We start from the raw sequence: 21,940 nt of genomic DNA on the forward strand, positions 1-21,940 counted from the left end.
TCAGTTCAGGTTACTTGAAGTGAAATGTGTGTTGGTTGTTTTTTTCATGCAGAAACTGAGAAAAATCATTAATTGAGATCAATTTTTATAGAAGGTTGCAGAAAACATGCTGCTTTGTCTGTTTCAGTTTTTCAACCATTTTTTAGATACACTTTTTAGAACTCAAGTGGAAAAGTAGAATTAATTTAACTTGGTGATGACTTTTAAATATAAATACTAACTACTTTTTTTCCATTCTTTTCCATTCCTTTTAATTCTAGAAAATGAAATTACTGTCGACGATGGAGACTTTGGAATCTGTAGTAAGTGAGATAGATTAACCTTTATTCTTTACCATGAATTTAATTTAAACAAGATTATTATTGTTTGAGATTATAGGTTTTGAGAAGAATGGCCTGTGGTGTTTTTTTCTGCTTTTACAGGTGTTTTTGTATCCAGCATCTGTGAATTCTCACTCAGGCTGTTACCCCTTCTAATGTTAATAAAAGACTGCTAGGAAGAGTGGAAGTGTTGTCACTCTGATGGTGTTAAAGTTTGAAATTTGGGAACTTCAGATCATGAGCATGCATTTTTTTTTTGAAAATACAGAATAGATGTAGCTTTCTCTTAATACCTTGCCCTAGAAGAACTCCTCGTTCTTCTAGGAACTCCTGGAAAAACATAATCACTCACACTGAATGTGCCCACTCTGCCTCTTCAGCTAGAGATGCAGCTGCCTAAAGCTGCTTGTAAGCCCACACCTCATGTTCTTGTGTGTGCACAAATGTCTCAGTTCTGACCCACCTCTCACTTAATGTTCAACCCTCTGACACTGAGAGTAACTCTTTATCATACCTCATAATCTTGTCTTCAGGCTTCTCCATTTTCCCCTCATATTTTCATCAGAGGATGGGTTTGGCTCTTCAGGAACTCCTCAAAACTGTGGAGTTTACAACCTGTGTTTCTCCAGCTTGTAGGCTTTCCTTGTTTTGGTGTTTATGGTGAGGATTTTCCCTGCTTTCCATCAAAACTGTTGCTGTAGCCTGTCCTGCAGACTCGCACTGCTTTACTGGCACTGATTGTGTGAGCTGGTGCACACTCTTGTATCTCATCAGAACCAGGGAGCCTCTATTTGCTCATGAACCTCCAGAGTTGCTGTCAGAATTACTCCCTGTGTTGAGAGATCCCAGGACAGGGGAATGTTCCTCAGTGCAGTCCTGCAGGTGGTTCACACATGATCATTGTTCCTGTTTAATCCCCCTAAAGCCAGCAGACAGCTGCAGTGTCTCTTGGCTGTTCTGGGCAGTTCACAGACTGGGGAAAGGCTGCACCCAACTTCCTACACTGCTATAGATACAGGCTGGTGATAAGGAGGATTATCTGGAAGATGATGGCAAGAGGAACTGTCTAGATCTGCCTGAAATAAGTGACTGAGATGTCTTCTCCTTTCTGTTTGGCTTTTGGTAGATGGTGTTAAAACAGTGGATGCTGGGTGGCTGACATGTCAGACAGAAATAAGGCTGCGTCTGCATTATTCTGAGAAACCCCCTGTATTGATATCTAAGAAGAAATTTAAAACATCAAGGTTTAGGTAAGAGCCTGCTCATCTCAGTGTGCGATTTACCTCATGTTAATTGTCAATACTACTAATATGTCTTTTTACTGAATTAATGTAGCCTTTAAATTCATTTTGGGTTGCTAATAGCCCAATTTCCAAGTGTTAAAGCACAGATACTGACTCCATGCTTGCCTTGGCGTTTCTTGCTTTTTGGCTGGAGATGTAGTGTTCTTAGGTTCTTACTTGAATCAGTTTGGTGCCTTTCTCTGCAGAGGTGCCTCCAAAAGCAGGCGTTGTTGTAACTGCACAGTTAATTGTCAGAAATGGGTATCTTGGCCCTGGTGTTGAGAGGACTGCACTGTTGCACACAGTGGATAAGGATTTGGCTGGGTGGCTGCTCTGGGTGTTGTGGTCAACAGCTTGATGTCCAAGTGCAAACCAGGGATGAGGGGTGTCCCTCAGGGCTTGGTGACATGGAGAACAGGATGGAGTGTCCCTTTGGAAGTTTGCTGAAGACACCATCCTGAGAGGTGCAGTCACACTGGAGGGAAGGGGAGCCATCCAGAGGGAGCTCCGCAGGCTTAGGAGCTTCAAATCTCACCAAGTGCAGCGAGGCCAAGTGCAAGGTCTTGCACTTGAGTTGGAGCACTCCCAAGGACAAGCTGGGTGAAGAATGGATTGAGAGCAACCCTGAGAAGGACTTGGGAGTGTTGGTGGTACTGTAGTAGTTTCTGAAGCCAGGTTCTTGTCTAAATTAAATGGCTGAAATAAAACTTGATAAGATAAACACATTCACTAAATACTCTGTCCTAAAATGTTGGCTCTGTCCAGTAGTTTCTGTGACTCACTCCCTATGGCAGTGTCATTTTTCAAGTTTCTGGAGTACCTGTGTGGTGACTTCTTTTCTTTCTTTTTTTTTTTTTTTTTTTTTATGAGGATATATTTTAATGTGGACTTGGTGTAATAGATTTCTATGATTGTAATTATTTCTTGGAGATATGACTTCAGTTTTACTGGTTACTTGGCATCTCTAAATGGTAATCCGGTATCCCATCTGCTGTGTCTGTGATGCAGGAAGGGATTTGGTTTACTCATGGGTATTTGCATCACTGACATAACTCGTTTTGTCTGGAAAGTTTGCTCTGTATGATCAAGGATTCTGAGTCTTACAGAGAGACTTGTGCTTCTCAGTCCAGGATTTTTCAGAAATACATTCAGTTCAAATGTTCATTTAGGATTTTTCAAGGGACTTAATTACTTCAGCCTATATTACTTATATTTATTAGAGGTAACTTATCTGCCTTATCAGAGAGACACATCAGCAGCCCCCGATGTTCAAGTCTTGATCTTGGTGATGACTGCTGTTTCCAGTGCATTTCATTAGCCTGTTGGCATTATGGTGTCTATCTGTACAGGAGGGCTGTCTGTCTGGCAGCCCCACAGTCTGGTGGGGTGCTGCTTCTCAGACCACTTGTAGAGTTTTCATATTTACCCAGGGTCAACTTTCAGCAGTGGCTTGAGCACTGAAATGTGACTGAAACAGGATTCAGACAGTGCCTGCAAACTCTTGACCCTGTGCTGTCCTGTGAGTGGTGGTTGAGAAGAATTCTTGTATTGTATGAACTTCTGCTGGAGCTTCTTCCCAAATCTTTATCATTACAAAAGCACTGCAGTGACTTAACCATTTGTTTTGTTTCTGGTTGAGCAGAGTGAAGCTGACCCTAGAAGGCCTCGAGAAGGACGATGATGAGGATGGCCAAGAGAAGACCTCCCCCACTGTCCCTCAGAAGATGGCAAACACGGTGGAGTTCTCCATCATCAGCGACAGCGACTACAAGTGCCGGCACTCTCAGCCGGACTGCGGCTACGCCCTGCAGCCGGACCGATGGATCGAGTACACGATACAAACCATGGAGCCCGATAACCTGGAGTTAATATTTGATTTCTTTGAGGTATGTCACTGTACTCCTGAGAGGCAACTGCAGTCTGCCTTTTGGAGCTCGAGTCAGTCATTGTGAAGATCTCACTGTTGAAACAGAGCTGCTGCCTGATGCTCTTGACCTTTTGGAGCTGTTCACACAAGTATGACACTACTGACTGCCAGCCCATTTGTAGAAGGGTTTTTGTGAAAAACACAGGAAGTTTTTCAGTTCTGCTCGTTTAGGAGTCAGTACAAATTAGACTTGAATCTCTGTGTGTGGAGTGTTGGGTGCTGTTAGGATGGCTCGATAGTAATCCTTTGCCAGAGCTAAGTTATGCTTCTCCTGCTTCAACCTGGACAATGTGTACATGAACTGGTTATATCACAATTACTGAATCTAAATTTTTATATTATAAGCAAAAGAGATTTCTCTGAACTAACTTATGCAGATTAAAACTGGTTTCTCACTACTGTGTCTGTTATTTTGCACTGTTTTTTTCTCTTGAAAGATCTTAATATTTGAAGTTTTTTTAAAAGAAAGCAACTTAGACAGAATAAAGTTTTTAAGCATTCTCTTTTTGGTCTGAAAATGCCTTTAGGATCACTTAGAGTCATCGTTGTAAAGTCTCTACATAGTTCCTGAACTTGACTATGGTCAAGTGCACATTCTGTATATTAGTTCTTCCCTGCAAATGCATACCAAGGTTTTTAGCATTTTAAACATAAATATTATTCCAGTTAGTTTTTGTTCTAAACAGGACTTGGGCATTTTAGAAGACAGACTATTCCCTGCATGCTATTTTGATCTGAAAAGCTTATCAAATGTAATGGTGTCAAAGAAAAATGTGAGTTTTGTAGATTTCTGTCAAATTTTTCATCTTGCTGATAGTAATTCATAACTGACTGTTACATTAAACAATTTTAGCTGAAAGTGGTATTTTGTGTAACACACAAGAAGCCTTATGGCCTGAGGAGCAAGCCAGAAGGGTTTGTTCAGAATTCTCACTCCCATCTAACATTGGGGTTTGGGGTTTTTGTTTGTTCTGTTTCTAGGAAGATTTAGGTGAGAAGGTAGTCCAAGATGATGTGCTCCCAGGCCACGTGGGCTCTGCCTGCCTCCTGTCATCCACAATTGCAGAACTTGGGAAGAGTGCTGGAGTTCTCACCCTTGCTATTATGAGCAGAAATCCAAGGAAGACAATTGGAAAAGTTAGAGGTACAGTTGATGCCAGCCACAGATGCAGATCACCTTCCTCAAAGCCCCCTGCTGTTGGCTCACATGTGAGGCATTGCTGTTTTTCTTGCAGTGGACTACATCATTATCAAACCCATCCAGGGATACACGTGTGATATGCAGGCTTCATATGCAAGATACTGGAAACCAAGAACAACTCTGGATGTTGGGCACAGGGGATCAGGGAATTCTACAACAACAGCTAAGTAAGTTTTTTTTTTTTGCATTTTAAACTGGGGAAATTGTTTTGTGTCACTGGCATCAGTTGAGGAAGTGGACAGTTTAAAAAGCTGCAGCCCATAGACATTCACTTGAGTATCAGTTGTGGATATTCTCTAAAAGAAAAACTACTGATTTGTATTTCTGTTGTTGCAATCCTGTGCTGTACTGCATCTGACAAACCCTTTTTCTTGGCTGTTGTTTCAGGCTTGCTAAAGTTCAGGAGAACACCATTGCATCCCTGAGGAGCGCAGCTAGTCATGTATGTACACAGATTTTCACACACACAGCACCTGCCTGGTGCAAACTAGGTTGGCTTGTATGCTAAATTTGCATGATTCAATACAGTAAATGGTAATTGCACTGATGTAAATTGGATAACATCTCTGTGGAAATTGCCTGAGTTATGGGACGTTAATAGTAGATTAGATTCTCATTCTCAAGTCCCTTGAAAATCAAAAATCAAAACTTCCATTTAGTGGTATTCTAATACAGGGAGGATTTTAATCTCAACCCTGTACAGACAACTTGAACAAATGAATAAAATTCTGGCACTGCTGGAGTCTGTCAGCATCCTCTCAGGTGGCAGAGGTCTTGCTCTGGGGCTGCTGTGAACTGAAACCTGCTGTGTGAAAAGGTGACTTGGGAGCTGAGCTGGTGGAATAAACCAATCCTTGTTTTGGTGCTTGCTGCAGTGAAGACTTGAAATCCTAAGACTTCCACTTTGGGAGATAATAGTTCCATGTGCCTAAATTCTGTGATGGAGGTGGTCACTTTTATTCCTTCCACTAGTCTTGATCACTGAATAAAACTGTAGCTACTGAATTCCTGTTTTGAACAGCAGTTCTTAATCCCTGAGTGGACACCACGGGTTTATAGACAGCTTTTAAAGCACTCACAAGAAATATGCATTGAGGCAGAAATTTGCTGTGAAGTCATCAGCAGCATCACCGGAGAGGTGTTTTCATCCCTTTGCAGATTGAAAAGGCCGAAAGCCACCACTCTGAAAATATTTCTGCTGAGGAAAGGGCTGAAAAAACCCCCCCATGTCCTCTTTCCTCTCTGTGCTGATTGAAAAAGTGGATGTCAGAGTGATAATGTGATGAATGGAGGCTTTCAAAGAAATGATTTGCAGACGGTCAATATAAGTAAAAAAACCCCAAACCTGTCGCTGTTTTTCTCTCTTTCTGGCCCTCCCTCTTTTCCAAAAGACTGTATTTAGAGCTTTTGCATCTTTGTTTGTTTTTTAAAGCCTAACAGAAAATGACAGCTGAAAAGGGCAGGAGAATGCTGGATGCAGCTCTTTCTGCACTTGCAGGGTTTAGAACACACTGCTGTTGAGTTACTCACCAGTGACTCCAGAAATTTGTTCCTGTATGGAATATCCCCCTAAAGCCTTGGCAATATGGAGCCATCCCTTGTCACTCAGTGTGGTGCTTGGGAGGAGGGAGGGAGATGCCTCAAAGTCATCTGTGTTTAAAACTTATGTATCTAAAAATATCATCTTAGTCTTTTATAGAGAAAGGTTCACAACACTTGAAAGGTTCACAAACCTTGAATCTTACTAGAGAGTTTACAACATTAAGCAAGATAGATACATCTGTATATATGTCTGTATTATGGTAATTAAGATAATTTGCCATATAATTTTTTCATCATTAATAATCCATGGCTAAGCATTCTTTAACTGGTAACTAGCCAGTTGTATTCAACTTCTGCCTGATGTCCAGGACCTGTGAATACTCGAGAATACTCGCATGCAGTTCTGTAGTCCTTGTGCATAAGTAGTTAATGGGCTTTTGTTTTGTTCTGTGTGTTTTTCAATTTTCTGTAGGGAGCAGCATTTGTGGAATTTGATGTTCATCTTTCTAAAGATCACGTGCCTATAGTATACCATGATCTCACGTGTTGCATGGCCATGAAAAAGGTAAAGCAGATGATGTCTGTATTTTATGTATGAATACACCCCTTCTAGAAATGTGAAATGTCAAGCTCTCACAGAAATAATTCTGGGGAGTCAAGGGATGGAGTGGGAATAAATATGCAGCCTTACTTTGTGCAGAGAGCAGGGAGGTTGAGGTTTTTCCTTTTGATGTTGTAGCAGCAGCATTTCAGATGCATGGTTTGGCACTCTTCAAGGCCACGTTGTAGTTACTGTTTAGCTTCTTTCTGACTTAAGATTTGGAAGAAAACAAGCAAACAACTCTGCTATATTCAGTGGTGCCTGTGGAGCTCTCTTATGCTCAGGCCTGAATGTTTGCATTCTGTCCTGGTTATCTTCCCCCCTAGTTCTGGCAGTGAATCCAGGGAGAGATTGCAGAGCACACTGCTCTGTCCTGGCACTGAGTCTTGTGTCTTCAGACTCCCACACCCATTGCAGTGTTGCACTTCATAAGAAGCTTGGTTTTGAACAGCTGTGGAAATGGGAAGTTAGCTGGAGGGGAATGAATATTCCATGTATTTTCACTCAGTATTATCTTGCTCAGTAAGAAATTCTTAGGGAAGAGGGAAAGTGAGAAATGGACAGAATTTTTTTGATAGCAGATCTTTAGTTTGGGTATTGTCTTTGTGTCAGTTTTACCCCAAGACATTATCTTTTTTTAGTTTCTGAGCCATTGGATAAACAGCAGTAAACTGAACTGCCTTGGAGTACTTCTTACTGCATTTCTTTACTTGCACACATCTTTCCTGAATACATTAACCAATCAAATTTTTACAGATTAATTATGCTAACATTTTGAGAAGAACTTCAGAGCCTCTGACTTGCATGAAAGACTAAACACCGGGGTTTATTTCAAAGTGACACCTGTTTGATGCTTTTAAGTGCCTGTGTTGTCTTGTGAAAACTGATAATCTTAATAAGATACCACTTGTATCTTTATCAATAAAATGGGAAACATTAATTGCCTTTAATGCTACAATATAAAAAGTGTGTAGGCTTTTTTGGTATTTTCAGTGATGCTTAATTATGTGTTGGTTCTCTTCAAAGAAACTGGATACAGAGCCTTTGGAACTGTTTGAGATTGCAGTCAAAGAACTCACATTTGATCAGCTGCAGTTATTAAAGGTATTGTTACCCTGGCTAATACAATATGCTGTGTGCAGAATTTCAAATTGTGTGTGAAGCTTGGAGGTTTGGGGAGTAACTGTAGATAGTTCGGGACAGCACGGTTTTAAAAACTGTACAAGCAGAACAATTAGGTAATTCCAAGAAAAATCCTTTTGCCGTTTTCACAACTTGGGTAAATCAAGTAAAAGTCATTACTTTTATCCTCTAGAAGTATAGTGTTTAATTTTCAAACGTTAAGTGGACTATGTTGAACTGCTCTACCTTCCAAACAGAAGTGCTCTGTTGAGATAAAGTCAGTAGAGTGGGCTACTGAAGACCCTGCTGAGATAGCTGCCCTCAGTCAAGGAAATCATCTGGCTGGTCCAAGAACCATATGGTTCTTTTTGCTTAAAATGACTTGGTCTGCTCCTTTTTGTGGAGAGAGCACTTGAAAGGAGCAAGGGAGTTGGCTGGCCTGATTCTAGCTCAGTGTGTGTGACTGTAACATAAAACGGGTCAGCCCTCTGCATTGAAACACAGAGGAGGGATCAATGTTCAGACTTCCTCACATCTTGATGTTGAATTATAATTTTATGGGTTTACCCTTAACATGATTTCTGAATTTTCCGTGAGCAAATTTTCAGTTTGGTTTTGAGCTTTTCTTGAAATCCTTAAAAACAAAGTTTGAAAGAAAACTGTGATGTGTACTAGTATATCTTTTATTCTTTTACAAATTACTGAAACTGTGTCTGTAATAGACTTTTAAACTTTAAAGCTATTCACAAGCAAAATTAGTTACATTTTACGTGTAGGAAGATGTGGGCAGAGTGTTAATGTTGCTCTTATGCTCTTCAGCTGGCTCACGTGACGGCCCTGAAAGTAAAAGATCACAATGGTATGTACTAGTTTGGAAGAGTGTTGGGATTGGTTTATTACCATGTAATTTTATAAATTCTGTGGTTGCAGTTGCTTGTTGTAATCACATGTGTCCTGGACATTTCTAAATGCTTATGCAGTTAATTTTGTGCATGCTGTAGAGTTCTTTACTGGGCAGGAAATATCTGAACAGCAGTTACTCTGCTTTGGAAAGCAGGGACAGAAGGGTAGGAGGCAAATATATAGATCAATGAATAATCATAACAAAATAGCCACTAATGTTTCCATCTTATGCTTCTCCAGCTGTACCTTCAGAATTGCTGACAAGAACTCTGGTAACTGCTGTAGGATGTCTTATCAGTGCAGTAAATTTTTGGCCTTAATTATGCCCTTTGTAGGGACAGCAAATTATCTCACACATCCCACCTGTATAAGAAAAGATAAAATAAAATTAAAAAAAAGAACAAGGCTGGATAGCCAAGGCTTATTGTGAATGTAATTCACTGAGTGAAGTGGTGAGGGATGGGAGAAGCCATTCTGATATCTATTGTGGCAAGGTTTAAAATTCCAAACCAGGAATTGCCAACACCATCGTGGGAGTATGTCAGTGTTAGAGGAAAAGGTGTAGGCATTCAAAAGGGAGTCCTGATCCCATTGTTCACTCCTAAAGGCCTTACGATTTCTTGCTGGCATTACTGGGATTATGCTTCTGTTTGGTTTAATTCAATATTTCCTATTTCTTTCCAGCATCTTTTAAAGAGGAGGAGAACTCTGCTTTTGAGACACAGCCATTTCCTTCTCTGCAAAGAGTAAGTGAATATGGAGCAAAATTATTTTTTTCTTTAGGAGTACAAATGGGGCATTTCTGACATGTATTAAGGTGAATTGACTCACATTTGTGCTGTGTCAAAGTCTTGTTCTTAGAATTTTATCCGCTTTTATGTATTCATTAGTTTAAATTGGGGTAGAAAAGACTGTATATGTGTGTTGTATAAAATGTTAAAAACCCAGGGGTTTTAAGTCTACTGTTGGACACCATTAGCATTAAATTCCAATGTATTCTCACAACAGTTAACCTTCATAGTGCTTTGTTGTCCTCTTTTGCTTTGGGATTTCTTCATAGTAAAATTTTTTTCAGGTCCTGGAGTCTATTTCTAAAGATGTTGGGTTCAACATAGAAATAAAATGGATCTCCCAACAAAGGGTAAGTAAGCATACATGTGATTTACTTTGATTCTTTGATATTCTCATGGCTAAAGCTTGTAATTTGATGTGACAGTTTATGAGCTGCAGAGGCATAATTTTTGTGGGCTTTTGTGCCCTTTTTTTTTTTTAATAATACATTATTCTTAAACTGGGGGTATAGTAGCACCATCCAACAAATGAACAATCTTATTCTTAAGACGATGAAAGGTATTTATAGGATTGAGTTCATAATGCAGCTCAGACTGCTTTTGCTAGGAGACTCTTTTAAAGTCACCAGATCACAACAGGGGAGGCAAGAAAGTGCTGAGAAGTTCAACCTGTCCTGGCCCAGAGCAGGAGCAGCTCCAGCGTGGTGCAGGAATGCAAGCAGCTGCTTCCTTCCTGTCAGCAGGGCTGCAGCCTCAGCTGGATTGTGCAGCACTCAGTGCAGAGGGAAATGGTTGCAAAGGCTGGGATCGGAAGCCTGGAGCACAGGAAGGAAGCTAAGGAGGGTGGTAGGTGGAAGTCAGTATGCTAGAAATCACAACAGAGAGTAGCTGCTGTGATTACTGGGCTTCAGGGGATTCCTTTGTGCTTTTGAAGCTGTAATTGGCTTCCCAGGAATGCATTCCTTGGATGGGGAGACAGAATTTTTCAGTGAAGTCTCTTGCTGTGAGAGTTCAGCTGCACCTCTCAGGCTGTCAGTCAGGCTGGAGGGCTGCACCCAGCACTTAACAGAGTGGGGGATTGATTCCGTGTTCAAACTGGCCAGCTGAGCTCTCACATTGCTCAGGTTGACTGGGAGACCATTGCTGGTTAAAATAATTTTAGTAGCCATTAATTTAAGTGACTCAGACTTGTGCTTTCTTTTTCTAGGATGGACAATGGGACGGCAACTTGTCAACGTACTTTGATATGAACCTTTTTCTAGATATTATCCTGAAAACTGTTTTGATGAATGCTGGAAAAAGAAGAATTGTGTTTTCTTCTTTTCATGCTGATATTTGTACAATGTAAGTTGAGAGAGAAATAATGTACTTTCATTTTGAATTTCTTTTTGGTAAAATTTACTTTGTGTTTAAAAACACACACCAGGAAATAACTAACAGGAGTTTTGCTTAGACATAAAATTTGGGTGCCAGAATAGTTGGGAACTGAAATGAGACCGCTTTGCCATCTGAAATGAGCCAAAAATAAAAGAGGAGAACAAAGTCATAGTGGATATTTTTGTCAAGTGCCTTTCTGGATGCTTCTCTCTTTTTTAGCACAACAAAAAAGCTTAGGGTTTCTCCTGGTATCCCAAAGTTTTTTTGCAGTTATATTTGAAGGATGTGCAAGCCTAACTTAGGAACAAATCATTTTGTTACAGTATCCAGCTTGAAAAATGCATTAGGTAAGGTTGGGGGCTCTCCACTAACCATGTTTAGAAATTCCCTTCATGGATCTTCATGATTATCGTGAATCTGTGCATTTGAGAAGAAAATCACAGAACTAAATGGCCTTTGGGGACTATATATAAACATTTGGAGGATGTGGGGCTGAGTCCTCAACCTGTGTGTTAATTTCCTGTAATGGCAAAAGAACTCATTGGAGCGGTTTGCACAGGTTGATGCTAAATTGTGGCACCTTCTCCTTGCACCAGCTAGGAACTAGAAGAGCATGCAGGAAAGAGAGGAATTCCCCTCGAAACAGTGAGATCTAATTTTTACTTTTTTGCTTTTGTTTTTTAATTTGCTATTTGTGGACTTCTTTTCCTGACAGGATCCGGCATAAGCAAAACAAGTATCCCGTGTTATTTCTCACCCAAGGGGAATCTAAACTCTATCCAGAGCTTATGGATCTCAGATCTCGCACAACTCCCATTGCCATTAACTTTGCACAGTTTGAAAACTTGCTGGTAAGCTGACAAGTTAAAATCAAACTGATTTATTACTGTTGATTTTAAACCTCTCATTTTTGACACTAATGCTTTAAATTATGACTAACTTCACAAAAGACACACACTAATACTGGGTAACTGCCAAAATAAGTCCATTGTTTCAAGTGTTTTTTAAGACAGTGTTTTAAAAATAGCACTGTAAATAAACTCCCTAATTGTACTGAACAATTTTTTATTATTATGGATGAAATGGTTAGGAGCTAGCAATGTCAAAAGATTAAAAAAGCTGATGTAAGTGTTTGAGAAACATGGATTTTAATTGAAGCCTTTTGTATTTCAGGGAATTAATGTGCATTCTGAAGACCTGCTGAGGAATCCAATGTTTATCACACGAGCCATATCCAAAGGCCTGGTTATTTTTTCATGGGGTGACGATGCAAATGACCCGGATAACAGGAGGAGGTTGAAAGAATATGGTGTTCATGGGTTAATATACGACAGGTACTTAGTCGTGGCTTTTTAAAATAATAATCTTGGTCACCACCATCATCAATCTTAGAAACTGTTGTAAATTGGTTCTGGTGAAATTTCATGTTGCTTCTTGGTTGACTGGGTACAGAAAGCACAAGGACTCCATAAACCCAGATCAAGAGCGAGTCTAACACCAGTTCCCTCTCTTTCAGCTGTGTATATGTAGCAAAATAACTTTTGTTTTTCCTGAGTTTAATGTAAATGTAATTTGATTCTTTAAAGAACTAGTGCATGGCATACGTTCAAGGTGCTGTTAGTATTCATGGCAGTCATTTTTAAGTTATGTACATGATATGGTGAGGAAAATGTTACTTAGTTGTTTGACTGGAAGTTTCAGCATTCTACATGAAGTTAACGCAACATTCTGTTGTGCTTCAAAGCTGTGCATTCACATTTTTCCTATTAAAATTAGCTTGGAGTGACTCCAGGGCAAACTGCCATATTAGTAATTTCAGAAAGTAGCTGTTATATCCAAAAACTTAGGTGGAGACATCAGAATACTGTGTTAAATATTTGAACAAAAGTGTTGTTTTATGGTTGCTTACAAAACCCCAAAGTTTTAGCTCTTTTGTCTTTGAGGATGAGAAATTAGTCATTGTGGGATGAAGTTTAATTTGAAGTTTTATTAAACTAAAATTTCTGATAGATAAGAAATTAATTGGGAAAGCATTAAGTGTAACTGAAGTTCAAATTACAGAAGGCTTTCAAAGCTTCTGCTTTAGCAAGAGTATTGCTTTGTATATTGTTTTACCTGGGGAAAAAAAACCAAACCAAACCCAAAAAAACAAAGGAAGGGGTATCAATAATTGTTAAAGGCACTGTTTTACAAAGTGAAAACTGAGAGTCAGTTTAATCATATCTAGGGGCAAGAAATCAAATGTGTTTGCTCTAGGCTCTCAGTGTAAAAAAAAATAGTTAAGTCTCTTCAATCTGCTGAGAGTCCTTTTGAGGTGGTGGGTGTAGCTGTCACTAATTGTGCTGTACAAGGAGAATGTCTCCTGTTCATTGGCAGGAAAAAGAGGAATAACTGGGTTTTTACACTGGGGATCAGCCTCAGATGGGAGACACGGACACCAAGCCCTGTTTCACCACAGGAAAACTCTCACTGGAGTGGGAGCCCTGTAGTCAGTGAAAAACTGCCCTACACTAGAGTGCAGCTGGAACAATCCTCTAGCTGTGTGGTGTGCAGTCCCAGGGTAATGAGATTTTATTCTGTGCTCTACAGAAGTTCAAGTGCTCTGTTATTGGTGGGGTGTTTTAATCAAACACTGCTGCATAAAGTGTAAAATGTCTCTTCATCTCATGTCTGCTAATCCAGAGCTGTTAATTACTTCTTGTGCAGGAGATACTCACTATTGTGGTAAAACAGTAAAGTGGGTGACAGCCTCATTGCTTTAGATACTCCACCCTACTTAAACGTTGTGGCATTTACGTCGAGGCTGCAAGTCAGCCACATGTCACTTTATTGTACTGTTTGGTGTGTTTTAAGTTGCAGTAGGAGAGGAGAACACTTTTTATCTCACTTTTTGATAACCAGCCAATTCATTGGAAGGCTGAATTTCCTTGTGGATTTAACTGAACAAAAATTTCCCTACCTTCCTTCCTATTTAGATCATCTGGATTCTTAACATTGTTCATCTCTCCTCTCGCTGCCTGCCTCCTCTGTCACTTCCACTTCAACTTCTTCCCATTTTTTGGAGAGGAACCCCAAAATTAGTATTAACTCCGAAGCTGTTATTGCAGGGTTGTTAAGTGTAATTTCTAAATGTCATTTCCTTCTTTTTTTTTTTTTTTTTTTTTTTTTTTTTTTTTTTTTTTTTTTTTTTTTTTTTTGTAGGCCAAAACAAACAGTGGAATGTCCCTTTGCAATTCTTTATTACTTTTCAGGTTTTACTGATTGTGTGAATAAAATGAAATTCAATCTTTATACAGGTTAGGGATACGACACTTTCTGAAAGTTGCATCAGAGGTCTCAAGGTGGACATTTTGAAATGCAGGTGGTACCTGCAAGTCCTGCAATGTAGGAATGTAGAATTTGGCAGCCAACATTTCCACTCACAGCTGGAGCTGCTGGGTAAAGAGTGAGTCTTGCAGATCATTTGAGACTTGAAATTAATATTAGGAGTTGAAATACGTATGGTGTCAGCATCCATATTCTGTGCTGTTTGGAGTTTAGAAATAAATAAACTTAAAACTAAATTTAAAAAGCAGAGCTCAAGAGAGAGAGATCTACATGGCTGTTCCAAGGTCTAGAAATAAGCAGGGGCTGCAGTAATCTGTTTTAGTGTAAAGCCAGTTCATGCTATTGTTGTCTTCAAATTCCAGAATATTCCTAGGGCTGAACTGAGATGGTGCTTCTTCTCTGGAAAATTTTTGTTCTCTGGATTTATGGCCAAGTCAGATACCTAGCAAATATGGTATATCAAATTGTGTTGCTGTTCACTAGACCTTTACTTACACCTTGTTAAGTGCTAATTACCTGAATAATCCAGGAAGTGAATAGAGAAATTCCAGTGAATTTTAGGTTGCTTTCTATGTGGCACTGAGTGTGCCATAGTTATTTCTGAGATTTTGAACTGCGTGCATAGAGATTATCTCTGTAAGCTGTGTTTTTCCAAACTTTAATCATCCATGTAGAATTGGCCAAAACACTGTAGCCAGTTGTGAAGATGGCAGAAAAACTGTGTCCTGAATACCAAAAGTTGGTGATAACAAGCACTGGGCAAATAAAAATGCAGGTAGGGGGTCTGGCTTGGCTTTGCATGGAGAAAAACTGCAAGACTAAATCTGGGAAGCTTACAAATGCCAAAAATATGAAAAGGCTGATCTCTGTGGGGCAGAGGGAAGAGCACAAATGCACTCCCTCCCCCCATCCAGGCCTTTCTCCACTTGGGCTGCAGATTATTACATATACACCCAAAGTCATTAATCCAAACAGAAGTTCTGGGATGGTATTTTCCTATTTTCCTGTGTTTGACTACCATTCGTCTCAGTTTGTAACCAAATTATTTGAGTTAAAAGGGCAGCCTCTACAGAAAGGTGCCACATCTGCATTCAAACTTTTATTTGGGCTCTTACACAGGAAAGTGCTGGATGTGCATGACTGAGTGTCTTCTGTCTGCACACCCACACCCTTAAAATGCTTTATTAGTCTGATGTTTAGATTTTAATTAGAAGAAATTCCAACCTATTGTGAAATTCTCTGGCTTGGTTAAAATGCCGATTTTAAAAGCAGAATTTCTGGGGTGATTGATCTGGTGCTTTTCTCCCGGATAGGCTTTTTAAACAGTCCAGAAAATATTTCTGTATTTGAATATACTTAACTCACTAAGATCAATGCAGCCTTGTGTTTTTACACCTGCTGGCTGTTGAATTCAATACCAATGTGGAGAGGGATGGGTGCTAGCTTACACTTGCATCATCTTTTCTCATTCACTTTACTTTGAATTTTGTTTGTTGAACAATACACAGAACTGCATAAAAATACTAAATCAGTATTTCCCAGACGTGGATGCTGAGAGCTTTGTCCAAACACTGCAGTTCCTTAAGCTGCATGTTGCATTTGCAGGCAAAAGCTGTGCTTGATTGGTATTAGTAACTTCCCAACATTTTCACAAGTTTAGCTGGCCATCAAATCCAAAGCATTTTAAACACTTCTCAGAAGCAGAAGACTGCTGGAATCTGGGCTGCCCTGTTTGCCTGAAACTGCATGTGCCTTAAATAACAGCATGGATGTGTGGAGGAAGCGTAGTATGAGTTCGTTTATAATCTACTCTGACTGAATTAAGATTCTGTGTAATGACAGTCTAAGTCTTCCCTGTTTCAGAATTGCAAGGTAAACTCAAGTTTTCCTTGAGATCTAAATAAAAGTGAAAAGCTTTAATCAAAAGCTTCAGTTCTGAGCATGAAAACTATTTCAGTGCTGCTGCCTCTTGTCTTGTATGTGTTTTCAGAGGTTGCAAAACTCCTTTCAGGAGCCAAACACATCAGTTTTACACCCGCTGCAGAGCCCTGCAATGTCCTGCAAGCCTTTTGTAGAAGATGCTTACTTTAAAAAGTAATGTTTGAAGGAATTATCAGTCTTCTGCAGGGCTTACTTATTAATAGGAGCTCAGATGGAGAAACTTTATTGCATAATTGCTTCCAAGTAAGTGTCCTTGAAATGAAGAATGGAGGGATAGGGAGGTGAGAGTTTATTCCTTATCTTTGCAGTGATGTTGGAAATAATTAGAGAAGTACTGGAACCCTGTTGCTGCAAACTGGGGATGTACTTTTGTGGACCCAAACAAAAAGCCAGAGTCAAGAAATTCTGAAGATCTGCTTTGAGTTGTCTTCTCTGCTTTTGGTTTAAAAGAAACTGTATGCACACACTGGAGTGGACTGGCTCTAGTGGGCAGCTTGAAAGGAGCTTGGAGGGTTGAATTCACCCAGAATCTCAATTGAAAAGAATTTAGAATGGAGCATGAATTAAAGAGTCTATACTTGTTCTAGTAAAAAAACTAGTAGTAAAATACTTGCCAGAAGCTGCTTAGAAACAGGTTTAGCCATGTCCTAGGAACAAAGGGCTTAGAACCATGGTTTCATTTTCTAGTAGCTAACTGATGGGAAGGACTTCAGATTCTTAGTTCCTAGTATGTTTTTTATATAGAAAACTATACTCAAGTTTCAATGTTTTCTCTGGAATTCACAGGGAAGTTCATAAGGTGTCAGCTGACTCAACTGAAGAAAGCACAGGAAGGAAGGAAGGAAGGTAGACCTGTTATTTTGCAGAAAGCTTCCTTTGGGCAAATTTGGGTCATATCTTCGTATTGGAGTATAAGTGCTGTGCAAATAATTTAAATGCTGTGCCTTCTGTTTGAATTTCATCAAACTGGACAGCATCTACCCTCACTTCTAGGAGTCTCTTCACAGAAATCGTCCCTGACCTTACTGTGATCCATGTCAATATTTCCCCTGGAAGAGTTTGGAATCCCATTTTTGTACCCATCTTGGAGCTGCATGTTTTTCTTGGTGTCTCAGAGTTGCCAGCAGTTCACAAGATGTCCTGTCAGGTTAAAAGGGCCCCTTGCACTCTCTCACATCAGCACTGCATTGTGTTGTTAGTGGCATTGGTTCCTTTTGGGCAGAACTTGAAAATGTGTGAGAGGCAAAGGATGGTGAAATAAAACCAAACTACTTTCTTGAAGGAATCTCAAGTGAAGTATGAACAGTGTTAAAGACTAAGGCAGAGGCCATGGTAATTTCTTGCAAAAGTTTTCATTTGAAGGAGATAACCCTGGAGACCTGCCATACCTGGAACTGTGTATGTGCAACATCTAAAAGTGAGAGCAAGTAGGTGCCAGGATTAAAAGTTTGGATATCAACATGCTGGCATTACAAATTAATGTTGGGAAATCAAGGTATACCCTTGTCACAAGAGGTGCTGTACCACTGTTAGGTTACAGGAGCACCAATGCTTTATCTGTGTAATGAATTACACCAGAACAGTGTTTGAGTTGTGCTCAGTGCTCACACTGTCACTCAAAATGTGGTTTGGATTTGGACAATCTGGTATGATGCTGACATTTCAAATCTGCAGCTTTGTTTACATGTGTGAAAACAAGAAAATGAAAAGGGGATAGACTGTTGAATTAGTGTGGAGGGTTAATTTGCATTAGGTGTGGAGAGAGGTCAGATTTTCTGGTTTTTCACTCCTCACTTAATATTGTGGTAATTATGGTAATTTTAAAAAGTTCTGAACTGGAGGGAGGCGAAATACTTCTTGAAACAGGAAGTATACACTCTGTGCAGTATTCTGTGCAAGCAGTGTATCACAGTCTGCTCAGATAATCCCAGGACTCTGAAATTGCTTGTGCTTTGAAGCCTGGAACACTGCTCTTGTTGCACTGCTTTGTGCCACCTGTAAAATCACAGGTTTTTAGTATATCCAATGCAACACTAACTAGTCTGTGTAAAGGGAATGCCATTTTATATTGGGAGATGAGCAGCAACACTCAGAGTACTAAACCCAAACAAATTGTCCTTGGGACCTAATTTTGCTGTTAAGGAAGAAATCCCAGGTGCTTCATCTGGTGTACATTTCTTTGGACTGCTTGTTTATACTGATCAGTGTTTTTTCTTTTCTCTTTTATTCAGGATATACGACTCAAATCCTGAACAGCCAAATATATTCCAGGTGGAGCAGCTGGAACGTCTCAAGAAAGAACTGCCAGAGTTGAAAAGCTGTGTGTGTCCCTCAGTTAGCCACTTCAAATCCATGTAAATGCCATCCTAGTTACTTGGAAGAGAAAGCTGTAGATAACTTGAAGAGTGTTGAGATGCAAAAGGACTAATTTTAGGCAGAATGCTGTTTTGTATCTATAGAATTTTCACCATTGGAATAGTTCTGTCTATGCTTTCAGGTTGGTTTGTTTTAATTTTAAGTCTTCAAATAGCAATAACTGTGTTCCTCATTCCTAACAGTTCTTAGTAAAATTTCAAACAATGTTAAAATATTCAGCCAGTGATATTGTTCCAATTTACATATACACTTTTAACTTTTTTCCTCAAAATAATCTCAAATCTTGAAAAAGAAAATTATTGCTTGGGCTTTTTAAAAGAAAACAAAAATTATTTAAACAGTCTCAGTAGTGAAAGCTCTGAAACTAAATAGTAGAGAAATTCCAATTATCTGATATTGAATATGCTGAGAATTTGTTTTGATTTTTATTTTACATACAGGCTGACAAGCTGTAGCATTTATCTGACAGCAGGAAATTAAGAAAGTGATTTTAAGATACATATAAATAGTCCTGGCCTATAAAAAGATCTGAACGAATTGGTACCTCATGTATATGTATTTGCACTGGTAGATCCTCCTGTACAAAGCTTCGTGCCATTTTCAAATATTTATTATTATTATTTTTAGCAAACTGCAGCTCATTTTTCCCCACTCAATTGAACATTCAGGCTGCTGCCTTTGTTTCCTCAGCTCTCAGTTCAGTGGTACAGTGCCCGTGCACAGCAGTCGTAGGGAAGTACAGGTTTTTCATTAATCCCACACAGGCCTGCTAAACTTTTAAAATGTTGCTAATCATCTTAACAGAATTACAGTAACATCTTCAGTGGTCGGAATCTTTTTACACAGTAACCTTAATGACCAGACTATGTACCCTGCACAGACTTTACAAAATGCATGCTTTATCTATTAAGCATGAAATCTAGGTGTTTGCTGAGGTCCTTGCATCTTTATGGTGCTAGTTATGTGTGAAGGGTGCAAGGACCAACTCAACAACTTAATCTCCTTTGCCTGAAAACCACAAGCCTGTTGCTCACAAACATTTGGAGAAGAGGCTCTACCACACGTGGTTTGTCTTACTTACATAACACAAGCTACTGGCTTTTGTATTTTGCAAGATTTTTTGGCTTTTCCCATGGGGCAGGAATCACAAATGTACTGAATTCAGATAATCAGTATTCTGTTGGCTGGTATCTATCCTCTGTAATTTATTACAAAGTCATAGGTTAGAGTTCTTAATAGATAAGTATGCATGTCCCTTCTCCTCCTGACTTTGCAGGTCATGCCAACACAACAGCTGTAACTTTCTACTGAAGTGTTAATGTATAATAAGAATGGAAAATATTTATTTTTTTTCTCTTGTAAATTGACAATGAAAACAATAGTATGTACTATATTCTTTATATTCAGTCATTGCTACATATAGAACCGATTGTACAAAGAGTAAAGCCATTGCAAATAAGTGCTTGAGCCTGCACTGCTGAGCAGTTTGAAACAGCTTGTTTTGACTTGTGCATTTTAGTATTTAAAGTTTGTTTGTCCTGCACAAACAGCACAATCGTGATGAGGTATCTGGAAGCCTTCTTTTATTAAAAAAAATACCCAAACAAAACCGCAAAACAACCCTAAACAAAACTGCAAGTGTGTGAGCTGTGTTTTTGAGAAGGGGAGGGGGCACTGAACCAGAATCTTGGCATCAGGAACCTGTGGCTGTTACTTGATACATTCCTCACCTGTGTGATTAATTCTTAAATTTTTTTTTCCTCATTTATGTACCCTGTGGGATCCTCTTGACAGGTCTTGAGGGCTTTGCCAACGGATACCCAGCTCCTAGCAGAGTTTGTGTCACTGCTTGTGGGAGCTGGGCAGCACACCCACAGGGATGTTGAATTCTGCTCTGTTCTGTTCAAAGGGGGTTTAAAGCTGTGCTGTGGGAAGCACTCTCTCAGAATAATCCCACTGAGATGCTCAGGAGGCCTTAGGCTCCCTTAAAATCTTATTTCCCAGCCTTCAGTGCTCAGGGAATAGCATTTTTGCCTGTTCTGTTTGAGGGGCAAGGGGTGCAAATAAATCCACACCCACTGTGCTGATTTTACAGGACAGTTTGGAGCAGCATTAGTGTCAGGGTTTCCTTGCTGACTGCCTTTTTACTGAGTGAGTTGTGTCAGCCACTTCCTGCAACCCTGAGGAGCTTCAACAGCTCTCCTGCTGTGCCAGGTCTTGGAGCTGAGCTCACAGCGTGGCCTGGCTGAGCAGCTGTTCTGCCACAGCCCCTGGCATTGCAGATGGGGTAGAGGGATCTGGCAGAGCAGGAATTTGCCATCTGGCAGAGCAGGAATTTGGGATGTGGCAGGGGAAACTGCCACCTGCTGCTTTGGAGTGCTTGTTGGAGACCAGCCTGCTCCAGGGCATGGCTTTGCTCCAGTCGAGGGACCACTAGAGAATTTTAATCCAGAGCTGTGTGAGCTGTAGTAGGGGAGACAGAATTTCTCTCTTGATTTTGGAGCATTCCCTTTTGGCCCACCCAAAGACTTGGCTCTACATCTATAGTATTGGTTGCTGCATGGCACTCCCACTGTGTGTCACGACTACCAGGGACAGTGAGTATGGACTGCTCCAGTTCCACCAGCTCTGCTGCCCTGGAAGACAGCTGGGATGGACAGAACTCCATCACGTGCTAAATGAACTCTGCAGACACCTTGGAGGGACAGCCATTGACCATGGAAATGATGTCTGTCCTTGTGTGTATTTATATCTCTGTGTGTGTATGGAGCTGGGCATGGCAGAGCTGGTGTGTTACAATATGCAGTGGCACTTTCCACCCAGGAAGTTTGGATGCTACCTCTAGAATTTCTCCAAATAACTGGGCCTTTGTGTATTTTCAGTCACATGGATCTTGTACCTGAACTGTAAACATGCAGCAAAAGTCTTGGTCACAACAGCTGCCAGCTGGGGAAACCCTTGCTTGCTCCACATTTGTGTCACACCCCTGGAATTACACCCTACATTCTGAAGTTTGGTAATTTCCTTCTCCGCTCCATCCATCATATCAAACTCCCTGAGCCCAGCTTCAAAGCTTTTAACAGCCAGCATCTGCTTCCATACAGTTCTTAGAAAAGAAAGCCAGCCCTGGCCTTCCCCTTCCTCTCACAGCCTGTAAACTGCAGCACATGCAGCTCTCTGCTCTTGCTTTTCACTGTGTGCCCTCAGATTCTCTCACAGAATCTATGTC

At 40.1% G+C, this 21,940-nt stretch overlaps 1 protein-coding gene across 4 annotated transcripts in view; it reads left to right on the forward strand.

Moving 5' to 3' along the window:
- Positions 1-20,343, forward strand: part of GPCPD1 (glycerophosphocholine phosphodiesterase 1) — a 40,777-nt gene extending 20,434 nt beyond the window's left edge. For all 4 annotated transcript variants that reach the window (XM_063391651.1, XM_063391655.1, XM_063391653.1 and 1 more), the window contains 15 exons: positions 261-302; positions 1,447-1,570; positions 3,246-3,489; positions 4,512-4,674; positions 4,766-4,898; positions 5,119-5,173; positions 6,746-6,838; positions 7,901-7,978; positions 8,816-8,855; positions 9,584-9,645; positions 9,975-10,040; positions 10,898-11,034; positions 11,783-11,918; positions 12,241-12,401; positions 18,567-20,343. In XM_063391651.1, coding sequence (XP_063247721.1) covers positions 261-302; positions 1,447-1,570; positions 3,246-3,489; positions 4,512-4,674; positions 4,766-4,898; positions 5,119-5,173; positions 6,746-6,838; positions 7,901-7,978; positions 8,816-8,855; positions 9,584-9,645; positions 9,975-10,040; positions 10,898-11,034; positions 11,783-11,918; positions 12,241-12,401; positions 18,567-18,693 — 1,661 coding nt within the window. In that variant the 3' untranslated portion in view covers positions 18,694-20,343. The remainder of the gene's footprint in view (positions 1-260; positions 303-1,446; positions 1,571-3,245; positions 3,490-4,511; positions 4,675-4,765; positions 4,899-5,118; positions 5,174-6,745; positions 6,839-7,900; positions 7,979-8,815; positions 8,856-9,583; positions 9,646-9,974; positions 10,041-10,897; positions 11,035-11,782; positions 11,919-12,240; positions 12,402-18,566) is intronic.
- The last annotated feature ends 1,597 nt before the right edge of the window (positions 20,344-21,940 follow it).

This window comes from Prinia subflava, chromosome 2 (genome assembly GCF_021018805.1).
Source record: "Prinia subflava isolate CZ2003 ecotype Zambia chromosome 2, Cam_Psub_1.2, whole genome shotgun sequence".
Lineage (NCBI taxonomy): Eukaryota > Metazoa > Chordata > Aves > Passeriformes > Cisticolidae > Prinia > Prinia subflava.